The 14,684-nt window shown below is 43.2% G+C and overlaps 1 protein-coding gene and 1 long non-coding RNA gene across 2 annotated transcripts; one reads left to right on the plus strand and one right to left on the minus strand.

Moving 5' to 3' along the window:
• Positions 1–3,344: 3,344 nt before the first annotated feature.
• Positions 3,345–6,744, minus strand: LOC124698309. Its single transcript, XR_007000930.1, has 4 exons — positions 6,639–6,744; positions 5,360–5,428; positions 5,082–5,197; positions 3,345–3,759 (listed from the first exon to the last, which is right to left on the minus strand). It is a non-coding gene; the product is annotated as an uncharacterized LOC124698309 (long non-coding RNA).
• Positions 6,745–8,007: 1,263 nt separating this feature from the next.
• On the plus strand, positions 8,008–9,131 carry LOC124694808. Its single transcript, XM_047227750.1, has 4 exons — positions 8,008–8,134; positions 8,597–8,759; positions 8,832–8,964; positions 9,122–9,131. Exons 1-4 carry the CDS (start codon positions 8,015–8,017, stop codon positions 9,129–9,131), a joined length of 426 nt encoding a protein of 141 aa, XP_047083706.1. The 5' UTR covers positions 8,008–8,014.
• The last annotated feature ends 5,553 nt before the right edge of the window (positions 9,132–14,684 follow it).

Genomic DNA, 14,684 nt, shown 5'->3' on the forward strand with positions numbered 1-14,684 from the left:
GGCAATATGACCGTCATGCAGCTGTGCTTTGTGAGTAATAAGCCTCTGTATAGGTAATGGCCCACAGCTCATCATATGCACTCCCCTGGTATAACATCTAACTAGTATAACTGATGGTGCTGGCAATAGTTGCTTGGAAGAACCTTTGTCGTGCTGGAAAATCACAGTATACCACCCAGGCGCACATGCAGCCAGCAAAAGAATCACACGATGAAGCAACAACCAATAACTCACCACTTTGTTGTTCGATAGATGCAGATCTCAACTTCTCTGTACTCAGCTCATTGCAAACGCCTGGGTCCCAAGGTACAATGACAGACAACATGACCAGATCTCCACTATTATTACCACAGAATCCCGCCAAATCGGGGAATGGCCTTGCGAATAAATTCTCACAAGTGGCACAAGCTGCACGCAAGTCTGTAATCTTAGTCTCTGTATTAAAATGAGCAGCCTGAACAATCGTAGAGAGGATGCTATGTGGTGAAAAAAGATCTGTATATCCCATGCCAGAAGTATGAACAATACTATGAATATGCTTGTAATATGAGCCGACACCACCAGGATCAGAGCTACACATTGCACTAGGTACAGAAGCAGCCATAATATCTTCAGTAGTTACTTGTTGTCCAGTCTACGTAGAGTTGTTCACGTGAGAATAAATGCAATAGAACAGCCGAGGCATCTCACAAGGGAAAAGATGTTCACCTGGACTCGACAACATGGAGAGATTTATGTCAATTGCATTGATTATGCTCATGTCCCTGTACAGCCAAGTACCATCAACCTTCCATGCCACTATTCTTCCCAGGGCATCAACTATTAGCATTTTGTATTGCTGAAAATTGATGAGAATACCCCATGAACGAATCTTGAAGGCCTACTGGTTATCGGCTGTAGGAAGAACATTGCAAATACCATCCAAGTTGAGCTTGTCATGGTTCTCCAGACAACCAGGCAACAGAAATATCCTAGAACTAGCAGGTGGAATTGCTACCCAAGCTCGAACCCTTGACTGAAGCTTCCTTCCAGTATCAAAATACATGACTTTACCCACTTGAATCTCGTTGCATGTGCCAGCTATAAGTAGCCCTGCACATACTTGACTACTGTATTCCCATGCTTGCTCGTGCAGCTGTGATGTCTAGCTGGGTGGTGTCCGGTTCATCCACAAGGACAGTCAACAGCCATGCACATATGTGTTGTCTTCCACAGAGGCCATGGCGGTGGCCGATCCAAAAGTAACCCGAGCTGATCTGGATGGTGTGGTAGCGACGTGGCTGCTGGGAGCGCTGCAGGTGCCATAGGGGTGTTACACCAAACCTGCCTGCACGGTCTTCGTGTCTTGCATGGCTCGCATAGACGGATATCGCATAGCATAGGAGCACATGTTGAGGACAACAGTCGAACAGGTGGTAGGCGTATGCAGCGTATGCTTGTCAGGCTCGAGAATGTGGAATTGCTGCTTCGTCCAAGGCGGCGGTGCTCCCACAGGTCCAGGGCTGACCGTGGAGACGATCCGCAACTGCTTAGACGAGTCCACGGCCCCAACGCCGCCGACGTTTGGGTTGAAACTTGAGACCCATCGTCGAACAGTTCGCGGGCATCGCACCAGCTGGGCTGCTGCTGGAGTTGTCGCAGCCATCCGCGAGCTCCTGGCCGACTCCTAACCTGTGTACCCCGGCTGCTTCTCACGTCAGCTCAACATGGACAGAATCTTGTCGCAGAGGAGAATGGCGCGATCGAACGGATCCATGGCTGGATCGATTGTCGCATTGGCGGAGAGCGGGCTGTGTAGCTCTGATACCATATTGTCACGATCCTAGATCGATGTGATACTCAGGAAGGGGAACTCGGGAGAGGAAGCTGAGGTTAGACGGAAGAAATCTGCAGAGATACAGTGGGGATTCGGGAGGAGACGAAGGAGGTCTGGTAAGTAGAGATCCTCCATTGCTCCGTCCCCGCTTCCTGGTGCAGCTCGGTGATTCCTATTTGACGCGTTAAGCCTCCGTTAGCGCGTTACAGCATCAAACGGACGCGCCAAAAGACACCTGGACAGTAAAAACCGTCAGTTTAGCGTGCTGTCGTGAAAAAAATGTGCTTCAACACACGCGTCAAAATTTCACACGCGCTAAATTTTAAATCCCGCGCGAGACGGCGCCCGCGACACGTCGCCAACCGCACTAGAACTTCCCTTCCGCCACGCGCCCTCTCGCCTGCCCACGCGCACCGTCGCCGCCGACACCGCGTCGCCGCCATGCCCTCCCTCCTTCCTCGGATTTCATCGGCGTGCGCGCCCGCCCGAGCAGCGCGTTCAATGCGAAGATCCACGCCGGAAGGACTCGTCTCCCCCTCGAGACGTTCGACACCGTCGAGTAGGTGGTGCACGCCTACGATGCGGCGGCATGGCGCCTCGGGCGCCCCCGCTAACAACTCAACTTCAAGGACTGTGAGTCGCTCGCGAAGGCGGAGTTCTTGGCTGGCTTCGACGGGTCTCATCACCGTCGAGCAGCGCCGCCTCACCATTGCACAGGCGGATGAACGCACCATGGAGGTGTGGGATGCCGCCTTCCCGCAGGACGTCCTCGACGAGCGCGCGCCTTCTACGCGTAGAAAAAGGTGGAGCACATTGTGGAGAAGGAGGGCATTCGCGCGCATAAGCGGTTCATCGAGGCGCAGGAAGCCGGCCCGTCGACGATCAACGACAACGACGACCGTTGGATGGATATGTTCTTGAGCGAGCCGTCAGAGTCGTCGGAATCGAACTTCGACTTCTCCGATTAGATGTTTCTGTTTTATCTATTTAATTATCATTTTTGTTCCTTGTTTTTATGAAACCTATTTTAGTAGCTTATTTTCAATTAATATGTATGCAAAATTTGTTTGTGACGTTGTATTTAGCGTGTATGGTAAAATGTTGTTTGCGCGCTGTATTTTTTCACGCTTTTGCGCACCTATAAAAGCAAAAAACTGGCGCTGTATAATTTTGTTAGCGCGCCAAAGATACTCGCTTGGAGCAATTTGAAAAACCAACGTGTTTGCGGGTGAGTACCATTTCTACTAATTTTTTCAAAAACCTACCAAATCTGAGAAAGAGAGTTACAAATCTCTGCTACTTAAAAAGGAGGTCCGTCGTTCCTTCGACGAAACTTCATCCGCTCCTCTATGATCATCCCTCACCCGCTCAAGTGGACCAAAAGCCCAATTAATCTCAGGCGTGCTCTCCGCTCGTCACCCAACATCAATCCCTCAGATTGATCATAGTGGGGAGTAACTTAGACTAGTAACATATGACATGTTACTAGTTTAGGTTACTACCTTCATAGTGGGTAGTAACTTATATGTGGTGTCATACTCATACATTGTATCATTTATTATGTTGTAGACTCATCTTGCCTTGAGGTCTTATACATCGCTCAGTTTCAACCATCGCCCAATTAACGCTCGCGTTACCCGGTTCTAGAATCAATTAGCCAGCCCCTACCTTTATTGTAACCATCAACCACCATTACTTCCATCGAAAATTACTTCCACCATTACCGTCCTAGCTATCAGCATATATAGGCGCCTTAGACCCCGCTTGAGCCGTGACCTTTAGACTCCCGCTTGATCCTTTCAAGCGACCACTGCTGAAGCTACAGCCATGGCGACTTGATACATTCTCGGCCGCTCCGACTGAAGAGGGCGATTGGCACTGTCACCTGTCCCGGCTCCTGCCGCCTTGCCTCCTCCAATAACCAGGTAACCACGAAATCTCTCCTGCATCAAAAGTGTAGGAGATCATTAGACGGCTAATGGATAATCATTTCTCTCGTGTTTCTCTTTCTTAGAGCATGATATTAGATTCTGGAGCAGATCATGGGAGCAATTGCACATGTACAGAAGATCATGGGAGACAACTAATTGCAAGAATTATTTCTTGATGAATCAGAACTACTAGGAATGGAGATGTTATCTACCGAGGCATCCTTGCTGACCGATCTGTGAGAATTATTTGTCGTACCTACCCTTACAATGTTTTCATTTCTATTGCTATAGATATACCAGAGAGAAAACTTTTCTTTCCATCTGTTGTTCTTCCATAGTCAATCTACTGCCCGGATCTACCTTCGCAGTAACTATTCTAGCAGGACAATGCATTACATGGAAGTGCAGTATTCATTCGTATTTTGAGCTATATTCCGACACCACATTATCCTTATTGATTGCTATTTTCTTCTCTCTGGTTGCTGCATCCATTGCAACTATGTACACGACAATGCATAATACTTTAACATTTTATACCACCAAAGTAGATTCTGATGCAAAGTATTGTACCTTTTATGTGCAATCAATAATATCCATCAGAATTGTCCAGTGCAGCATCTGGATCATTGAGGTTGTATCTAAAATAGGCATATAAATATTGTACGACAATAAGCTCTATATCTTGTACGATAATAGGTGATGATTTGTTGATACATATATATATATCCTATATTTGACCTGTATAATCTAACGTAGCCCAAATGTCTGACACGGGAGGCTGCAACCGTGTATATTAACTGACCTGCAGATTACAGGTCATATATAAGTAGTTGTTACTGCTCGAGCATAGGTTATGTGCATCCTAGACTTGCAAGTTGATGGATATTTACCCAACAGACATTCCCATAGCTTACTATGCATGGCTAATATCTTCAGAAACTATCTCATACCTCTCCTAAAAGGGTAGTGCACTTTAGAAATGCCGTGTAAAACAAATAATAAACTATTCAAACTTCTATTGTTTTTTACAAAATTACTGGTGATGATCTTCTGTTTTACCATTTGATATATCATGTGACAGACTTAAATATTTCATGGTGCCATTATTTCACATGAAAAAAATCCCATGCACCGCCTATCCGAAGAAACCGCAAGCATTGGCTACTATGCAAGGTGCATCAATTTTGATTGCGATGAGCATTGCTTCCAAGCATGTTTGTTTTCTACTTGCTCAAGAAATGAATCAGCAACTCAATCAACTATTTGTGAAATCAGAACAACAACAAATAAATGTAGAGGGACTAAAAAAGTTGCAAGTGGTTGCTCCAACTTACAGGATTGTTGAACAACATGATCAGATGGATATGAGGACCCAACTATCAGTTCCTCTGCAGCCAAGCTCTTCAAATTGGTCTTGCTTAGGCCGTGACCAGGTACCGCCGAGATTGACCTGGAAGTCGAGTTAACTGAACTTAGTAGTTATATCAAGGTTAGCTGAAGTTCGTAGCAATGTCCAGGTGGGGCTGAAGTTTGTCTTTCGTCAGTTCATTAACTTGAATATGCATTGCCTAGATTCAAGATCGGGCGGTGAACCATTGCAGATGTTCTCTACCTGATCCAATAGTAATGTGGTGTTTGTAGCAGCAAGAACAAGGAACTTGTCATCATTATGGCTAGCACCCTGTAAACAAGGGCAGAAAAGCTTTGTTGTCGGTCCTGGGTAGAGATTGTTAACCAGATCCTAAATGAACGTGAGAACAATGCATATGACAATTAGCAGGGTAAATCTGTCCGAAGCGGTCTCTGAACTTTTTTCTCAAAAATAAAAGGTGGATGCAGTGGTGGAGCAGCTGAAGCCAGTGTATCCAAGCTCATGTGGAGCGAGTCCATCGGTAACATAAGTACAGACTCATGGTGTGACAGGTCACCTCTTTCTAACACTTGCATTTGTACCTAAGTACATTGTGTTTGTTTTCAGGATGTAGTGTGAGATATATTATGGTCGGCATCTTTTTTCGTGAACTCTGTTTGTATAGTAACATTGTGCAGCCATGAATGAACAATATGTTTCGCTATAATCTGCACATACTTACTAAACGTACTGTTAATACTTTCATGTTGTATGTTTAACCTGGATTACATGTGCTCTTAGGTACACGCCCTTTCTTTTAACTACATGGTTAAGTTAGTTCAATTGGAGATCGCAAGCCAAACAAATTGGAAAAATATGGTTATGAAAAGTAATCTTGATGTTCTGTAAAATTTCATACATTTTTTCCTTTTTGCTAGACAACCAAGAAAAGGGGGTTTTATTTTTAGTATGTTGATATGAATATGTAGCAAATAACCATTGAGCTGCTGATTATTAAATCAATCCATGAACCTATGGTGGGAATATATCAATCAACAGTCCTAATATATGCAAACACATCTTGCAGATTTCCAATTGGGCAAACCATAAGCAGTGAGTAAAATAAGATGGAGCATACATGCAGTAACCTGTTTAGCGTGCCATCAATCTAATTCAAGTTAGATTCGAGAAGCAAAAAATTTCATGGTCTCTCCCATTCTCATCGAAAAAATAGATTTCCGCCATAACAAATCGTGCACACACACGATTTCTTTCTCAACAAATAGTATTTTACGCCATTGATTTAGCAGACAACCTATCCGTCTGCACCGTCCTCACTTGCTCAAATATCGATCTAAGCCTCTAAGCCAGAGAGCACGACGAGCACACAACGACCTACACAAACAGCTACAAACACAAAAAATGGTGGAGCCCGTCGACATATCAATTTAGTCTCAGGTCTGTTTGATAAATCGTTCATGTTTAGCATCTAATTAGCTTTTTGACAAGGGGCAATCGGGTTGGGAGAGCGGAATCATACCAAGCCGGATGTAGCAATTCAAGGTGACAGCGCCTTCTCGCTTGTGCAACACGGGGAGGGGAAGAGGCTATCAACCCCGCCTCCGGGAGGGGAGGTATCAGACGCCGCCGTCATGTGGAGGGGAAGTGGGAAGGAGAATACATGGCTGGAAAAAGGGGCGGCGGTGATGCATTGGCGGGGAGAGCTGGCGGCAAGGGGATATGGTCTGAAGAGAGAGAGAGAGAGAGAGAGAGAGAGAGAGAGAGAGAGAGAGAGAGAGAGAGAGAGAGAGAGAGAGAGAGAGAGAGAGAGAGAGAGACTGGTGGTTGGATAAAGAATGGTGAGATTGGATGCAGTTTCGGTAAACGTTGAGTCTTAGGGTGTGTTTGGTTTAGCTTTTAGAACCAACTTCACGGCTACAACCGTAAAATCTGAACCAAACGGACTTTTTAGACGCTAGCTTCTCCAAACGCGGCAACTTCCTGTACGTACAAATCAGGAAGTCTCTGGCAGCGAGTTCGACCCAGCTTCTAGCGCGGTAGCTTCTCAAAACTAGATGATAATTACCCACTGCCATCGATAAGTTGTACCGTTTCGTTCCCGAAACATAACGAAGCAGGGCGAAGCCAGACGATCCGCCCCTATCGACCATCTTCTCGAAAGAAAAGTCTGCGGGCGCTAGGGTTCCGCCGCCCATCGGCCGGCTCGCCGGCGGCGATTGCCTCGTCTGGGCATCAGGCCCGACCCAACCTTGCCCCGTCTCACTCCAGAGTCCCGACGACAATCCACCAAGTAGCCGATCCGTCAGACGTCTCCCGACGCAGGTAGTTGCTCCTCTCCCTAATATCTGGTCTCTCCCTCTCTCATGCGCAGATTGTCTTCTCCCATTAATTGGTTCGGTCAGTTCTTGGTTGGATATATCCTATTGATTTATCCCCTTTGCCCTTGGTTCTCATTGCCCATGCTGAACCGTGTGAAGATGATCTGCCCATGAGAGAGGAAGACACCATAGACCATTAATTTGTCCGATCTGTTCTTGCCCGCAAATATCCCATTGATTACCCCCTCTGTCTCAATCAATACGTATGTTCAACCTGTGTAAAATTGATAGAAAGAAGGTGTGATGTTAATTTCTCTTGCTTCTGCTGATATTGATTTCTATTGCTTCGGTCTTACTTTCTATTGCTTTTGCTGATATTAATCTGTACAAGAACATTTGCTGTAAACATGTATAAAATTACTAGAAGAACAATGTGTTATAGACCTGTATAGAATTAGTACAAGAACGATGTCTTGACGTGTGTACCATGATAGTGATTTGAGCATGACATTTTCATTACATTTGCTGCCATTATTTTTAACGGGACATATTTATATGTGTGTAGATGGACTCAAGCATGGAAGGTCTGGGAAAACAAGCACTAGAGGGACTTGGACTTCTAGCTGAGCTCGGCGAGCTTGCGCAGCAGGCTGCCATCCTTGGGAACATGGGTAACCTCTATACCGAGCGTTATTTGCACAAAGACTCGTATAGAGAGACTCCTGAAACGGGGCTTCAATGGGTCATGAGATGTTTTGGTCGTCCTAGATATTTTTACAAGATGTTCCGCATGACTCCGGAAGTGTTTACGACACTACATGATTTGCTTGTCTCTACCTATGGATTGAAATCAACTAACAATGTGTCATCGATCGAGTCACTAGCCATGTTCTTATGGATTGTTGGAGGCCCTCAGGCATTTGCACAAGCTGAAAACCAATTTACAAGGTCCCTATGGACGGTTCACACAAAGTTTAAGGAAGTATTGTATTGTTTGCGCAAGTTAGCGAGAGACAACATCAAACCAAGAGATCCTACTTTCAGTACAGAGCATGAAAAGGTTAAGGAAGATAGTTTTTGGCCTCACTTCAAAGGCGCTATTGGTGCTATTGATGGATCACATGTACCATGTTCTGTTCCTGCAGAGGATGTGGTTAACCACACATGTCGCCATGGTTATACATCTCAAAATGTGCTTGCCATATGTGACTTTGACATGAGGTTTACCTTTGTTGTTGCTGGTTGGCCTGGCTCTGCACATGACACAAGAATCCTACATCATGCTTTAGCAAATTTTCCTTCATTTCCTGTACCTCCTAAAGGTAAAACTTTATCATGCATTCTAAAAGGTTATTATTGTTATTTTCCTATGCTCACTTCATGTTTAATTTCAGGAAAATACTACCTTGTTGACTCGGGTTATCCAAACCGAATTGGGTATCTTGCTCCTTCCAAAGGGAGTACATACCATCTACCAGAGTTTCGTGGTGATGCATTGGCGGGGAGAGCTGGCGGCAAGGGGATATGGTCTAAAGAGAGAGAGAGGAGAGAGAGAGAGAGAGAGAGAGAGAGAGAGAGACTGGTCGTTGGATAAAGAACGAAAATGCTAGACCTACGGCCAATCTGTTACGGAAATAATGTTACGGGATTGGGTGTATGCTGTTGGTTGGTTATCTGGTTTCAGCACTCCGTGATTTCAGCACCCTTCCTCCTCTAATTTTCCACCACGACATCCCGTAAGCAAATTCCGTAGCTTGTAGCCCGTAAGTGTACCATTACTGGATAAAGAATGGTGAGATTGGATGCAGTTTCGGTAACGTTGAGTCTTAAAGTCATCGATGGAGTTTGGACACATCTGGGCCATCCAAAACCAATCCAACGTACAAGAGTAGATGCAAACAAAATTTTCCCCACACTTCTTGTTTCCAGCCTAAAACTCTATTTTCTCACAAACCGTATGTTTGAAATAAACGAAACTTTCCGATAATACATAAGAAAACATATAATACCTATCAAACCTTTCTATGTAGTTTAAGTTTTGAGTTCAAAATCCCGCCAGGAATTAAAGTAAGGTTTATTCACAAACTGTATGCTCAAATACGATGAAACTTTTACAAAATGCATAATGTAATATATTATTTTAATGGTTTTTTTTTTGAGATTTTCCTAGTCAATATGAATTTTCAGTTCAAGATTTAGTTGGGAAACTTAAAATAAGGTTTATTCATAAATGTAGGCTCAAATTTGACAAAACTTTTCCAGAATGCGTAATGCAATACATAAGGTTTACTGAATTTTTTTGATTTTTCTTGGCAGATTCCATTTTGAGCCATTTCAAGTTTTGTAGCAGGATTTCAGCACCTTTTTGCACATTTAGATTCACTTGTAAGTACTCCAGACTATAGGTTTTATTTTTTATTTTCATCGTACCACAAACTGAAATATTAACTAACTTACCCTCCAAAAATTACTATGTCAATTATAGCCTATGAAAACATCTTATAAAAGGTAATAGGAAAAACACGCTCCCTCCTCACCATAAAGAATGTCTTAGATTTATCTAAATTTGGATATATATAGACACTCTACATACATCTAAATTTAGACAAATCTAAGACATCTAAAGGTATAAACGATGCCCCCCATAGGGGGCCTCACAGCGATTAGAGCACGTGGGCCGTTGGATCTTCTTTGGTGGTTGATCTCGTCCGTTCATTTTTTACAGCAGCCGTATAAAATGGGCACCCCATAGAGAAAAAACCCTAGCCGCCGCCACCAATCACCTTGTGTCTCTTCTCCTCTCCAATCCCCACGCCTCCTCCTCCTCCTCCAATCCCGATTCCGCCTTCTCCTCCACCGCCTGGCGGCACTGCTCCGCCTCCGTGGTTTCCCGCAGCCGCCGCTGCCCCCTCGTCCTCTTTCTAGGTTCTTCCCTCCTCCCCCTCCTCCCTACCCGCCCTGCCCCATTCGCGCACAGAAGGAGGAGCACGGGCACCATGACATGCTGCTTCTAGTGAAGGTCGACAGGAAGATGATGAGCAGCGAAAGAGATGCTGGCTGCGGAAGACCGGCGGCTGGCCGGCCTTGGAGAAGCACGCGACTGCTGCAAGATGCACCAGCCATGGGCGACGGCAGGTCACACGAGCAGCAGAGGACCTCCTCCATGTCGAGTTCTCATCCAGAGCTACAGCCGGCAATGCGAAGGGGAGGACGACCTAGGCATGCCCGGCCCTGACCATGACGATGCACAACAAAGGTCATTTTCCCCTCTTCTGATTCGTTCGAATTTGTATGTTGCAACCAAATGTGGCCTGGAATTGGTCTTGTCATGCGCTACTAGATTAATCTTCCCTTGCAAGTTCTAGTCAAACAACTTTTAGGCATATATAAAATAATAGATCTGGACAAACAAAGATATGAATTTGTGGGGATTAAATAGAGAGACTCGATCCATGATATTGTTATCTTATGTTGTTTCATGAGTTTACCTGGATAGGGCCAATGGATCATCTAAGCTATGTTCGACAATACTAATGAGAAATTTGCAATCACTAGGAAACACAGAGAAAATGGGAACCGATGCTATTATATGTAGCTAGCTGCAGCTCTACCGATGCATGTTAAGTATGTTAGGTCTTCTCTCAGGTAGTACAAGGATAATTTATTTGGTAGCATCATGTGTTTTTCCCTTATGCATATCATTCTTTGTTCCACTACCAATGCATATTCTTCTTTCAGTCATCTCTAACATTCTTCCTTTTTCACAATTGATTTGGTTTTTTCACATTCTTTGCTGCTATTTCCCATAGCTACAGATGCAGGTGTCTACCTCATTTTTATCTGTGCTCCCTTCTAAGAAGTCACCGTTGAAAACAAATGAAGGAATAAAAAAGGTAGACAGCAACAGAATTTATCCGCAACTATCATCTCTCTAAACAGACGTGGCCCAGCCTAATGATTTTTTGGTAACCGTACCTCTTTTTGTCTAGATGCACAAGGATGGCGACGAAGTGGATCTGAACGTGATGAAGATGGTGGCGCTACCACCACAATTGTTGCCTCTCCGCCTCTTTTCAACTTCGTTTTTGTTGTGAATCTGCAATGCAAATTAAATTTCAATATGTTTTTTATCAGGAAATAGATTAAGAACACGTTGATCTAGAAATATCTAAGTACGGAAATTTGGGAGTGACTTATTTGGTCGTGATACATCCTCATATTTCCCCATATGGTCTTTTTACATCTTGAATTTTGATACGGTCTTCTTTTAGTTCTTATTAACAGGAATTCTAGCTAGAGCATGCATAACTGAAAAGCTTGTGCAAATAATTGTATGCCTTTTGGTGCGATCTGCATGCACTGGACCTCTTACTTCATGTTTTCAATATTTCATATATAGGTGGCAATATCAGAAGAATGGTTACTTGAATATGAGTGCATCTACCACTGGTGCTTCCATTCGACCACCTGGGACACCTTTTATGACATGTTACTATGTTGAAGGTGCAATCAGTTTATAACCATGGACTGTTGAAGCATGTGCCTTATAATCTGTACTTTCCTCATTTGTATCCGATGGTTATGTTTTACGAGAACCACGTACGTTTATTCGCATTTCAGGCTATGGTCTTGCGGAACCATGAAAATAAGGTCCTGCATGAGTTGTATCTCTCCGTTTCCCTGTAAGTACTCTCAGTTATTTATACATATACTCTAATGGAGACAGCAGGGCTAGATGATTTTATTTCTTGCTGCACCTAAAAAGTAAGAAGTTTATAACAAATTAGGTCCCAAATATGGATCTATTTGGATAGACTGATACTAGTGGTTTTACAGATAGGTAATTGACAGGCCGGTATGTGTGCCATGCATCTACTTAGTTTTTTTCCAAAGTGGCGCATTACAGTTTCCTGTAGCAATTGTGTGATTCCACTTTTGCATAGGTTATTTATAGGACGCTGCCTCTGCTCTCAGTAGCTGTGCCCTACTCCAACTGCAACCTACATTTATTTCTTCTAAAACCAGATAAATGCAGCCTTTGAGCATGGATTTCCGGATTAATGCATTCAGTTGTGTTCATCATTTTTATTTGGGTACTATCACATACAGATGTGGCCCATTACCTCATGTGATAGTCCACTATAGCTTCTTGAGCTTCTTGATACAATTCTCAATTTATGTTATTTTTGTAGGTCCGTGTGATTGAATAGTTGACTGGCTTCGACAGGGTGTGATTGATTATTGCTGCCTCTTTATCTTTTGAAAGACGCTATTTCTTTGGTCTTGAAAAGTACGTGTGTGTGCATTCCAGAATTTTTAATGCACTCTTGGTTTTTTGTTATGGAAAATTGGGAACTCTTATGCCTATAATGCCTTATGCTTGGTTTATTTTTTAGGCTGAGCTAATTTCACTTTTTCGTGCATTCTTTTTGTTCAAAGATGTGTGAACTTGGGACTGAACACTAGCAACTGGACTGGGCATAGATCAAGAAACATACAGTAGTTTTCATATCCATATTTGTGGTTGTTGAATGTGAATTCGAACTAAACCTTCAAATGAGTTAGAACTACAATGTTATAATAGGTATCACTATTATGATTCCACCTTTTAATTTCTTCGATCGGGACTAGATGTGAATTGACCACAGTGATTTAAACTTCAGCACAGAAACACAGTTCAGTTAACTATTGAATGTTGCAGTCTGACAACTTCAGAGATCAATGGATTTTAAGTTAGAACACCTTTTTCTCTAAATTTCAATCCATCACGTGGGATATTCATGATAATCTAAGTCCTAGATTTAAGAGATGGATACTATGCTGCATGTACACAACAGGAAGCAATGGAGAAAAATCAGTAGTCTTTGATATCCATTCTACTCAGCAAATTCATTTTCTGAACTTTAGCTAAAATATGTGAATTTCTTTTGCTTTTATAACTTCCAGTCACCTGAACTCGCCTATCCAGATTTTGGACTTGCCCATTATTCAAGATTACGTCTCTTTTCACACAGGTTGTTTCAGGATGCAATAGTTTATTCGGAACTGACCAATGTGTCTCCAGGTGTGTCAATTGGCAAAAGGTATATAGTGCCAAATTAGGCTCTTATGTAGCCTAAAATCTCAAAATTGATTTAATAATACATGTGAGCCTATTTTAGGCATGATTGGTAATATGAGTATCTATGCACAGATTCACAAACGACTGGAATACCAGCAAAATGTTGCTAATATTACTTGGGGAGCTCAATTTGCATATTATATTCACTGCCTCACCGTTTTGAGATTTGAAATATCTGTTAGCATACATCTTGCAAAATAAGAACGCTGAGATATATGTATCAACTGGGTTCACTACTTTGGTTTTATTTGTATAATTGAATGTTTACCAGTGAACTCATAGTTTAACCAATCGGCTTCTTACAAAACCATTATCAAATGTATTTCTCCATCTTTCCTCACCTTTCATGCTTCCCCTTTTCTTCTCTTTCCCTTTGCTTATTTTATTTGTCCTTTCAGTTTTGTCAGGCTAGGACATCACTGGTCGTGTCAGGAAATCAGTTTGGAAATCCTCTTGGAAGGTGACCGATGCGCGAGCGTTGCTGCAGAGTAGATAGTCAAGAAGCATGTTGCGGCCATCGCTGCTGTCACCAGCACGCAACGCTGGAACCAAAACGGACGTGTGGAGCATCATGTGGAGGTCATCGATCGAGCGTGGGGATGTCGGCTTTCCTTAGGCTTGGTCATCAAAGCATGTCTATCGAGCGAGCAGTCATTTAATTGTGCAACAGGTTGGTGAAGGACAACCTTGCCGGCCACTCATTTTCATGCATGAATCATTCATATAGCAGGCATTGCTCAATTTATTGATAAGTTTCAGTGCGAGACTGAACCAAGGTTGAAATATATATCTGCTACACTATAGGCACCAGAAGAAGCAAAACAACTACGAGAAGTGTACATAAGTAGAAATAGAAGGTGATCCAATCTGGCTGGCTAGGGCCGGTCTTTGAAATCTTTAGATTAGAAGCTACTAGCACAATACCCGTTCTTTGCTACGGGTAGAGTGAATGTTTAGAACATGGTTGTGGGCAAACATTTTAACCATGCTTGGTAGCCCTAGAGAAAATTGTGAAGACATATTTGTAGAAAAATATTTTGCCCATGATTTGCTACGAATAGAGCAAACATTTTGCCCTTGCTTTGTTCATTACATGTTTGTAGGCGAATATTTAGAAAAAAATTAT

The sequence above is a fragment of the Lolium rigidum genome, chromosome 3, assembly GCF_022539505.1.
Source record: "Lolium rigidum isolate FL_2022 chromosome 3, APGP_CSIRO_Lrig_0.1, whole genome shotgun sequence".
Taxonomy (NCBI): domain Eukaryota; kingdom Viridiplantae; phylum Streptophyta; class Magnoliopsida; order Poales; family Poaceae; genus Lolium; species Lolium rigidum.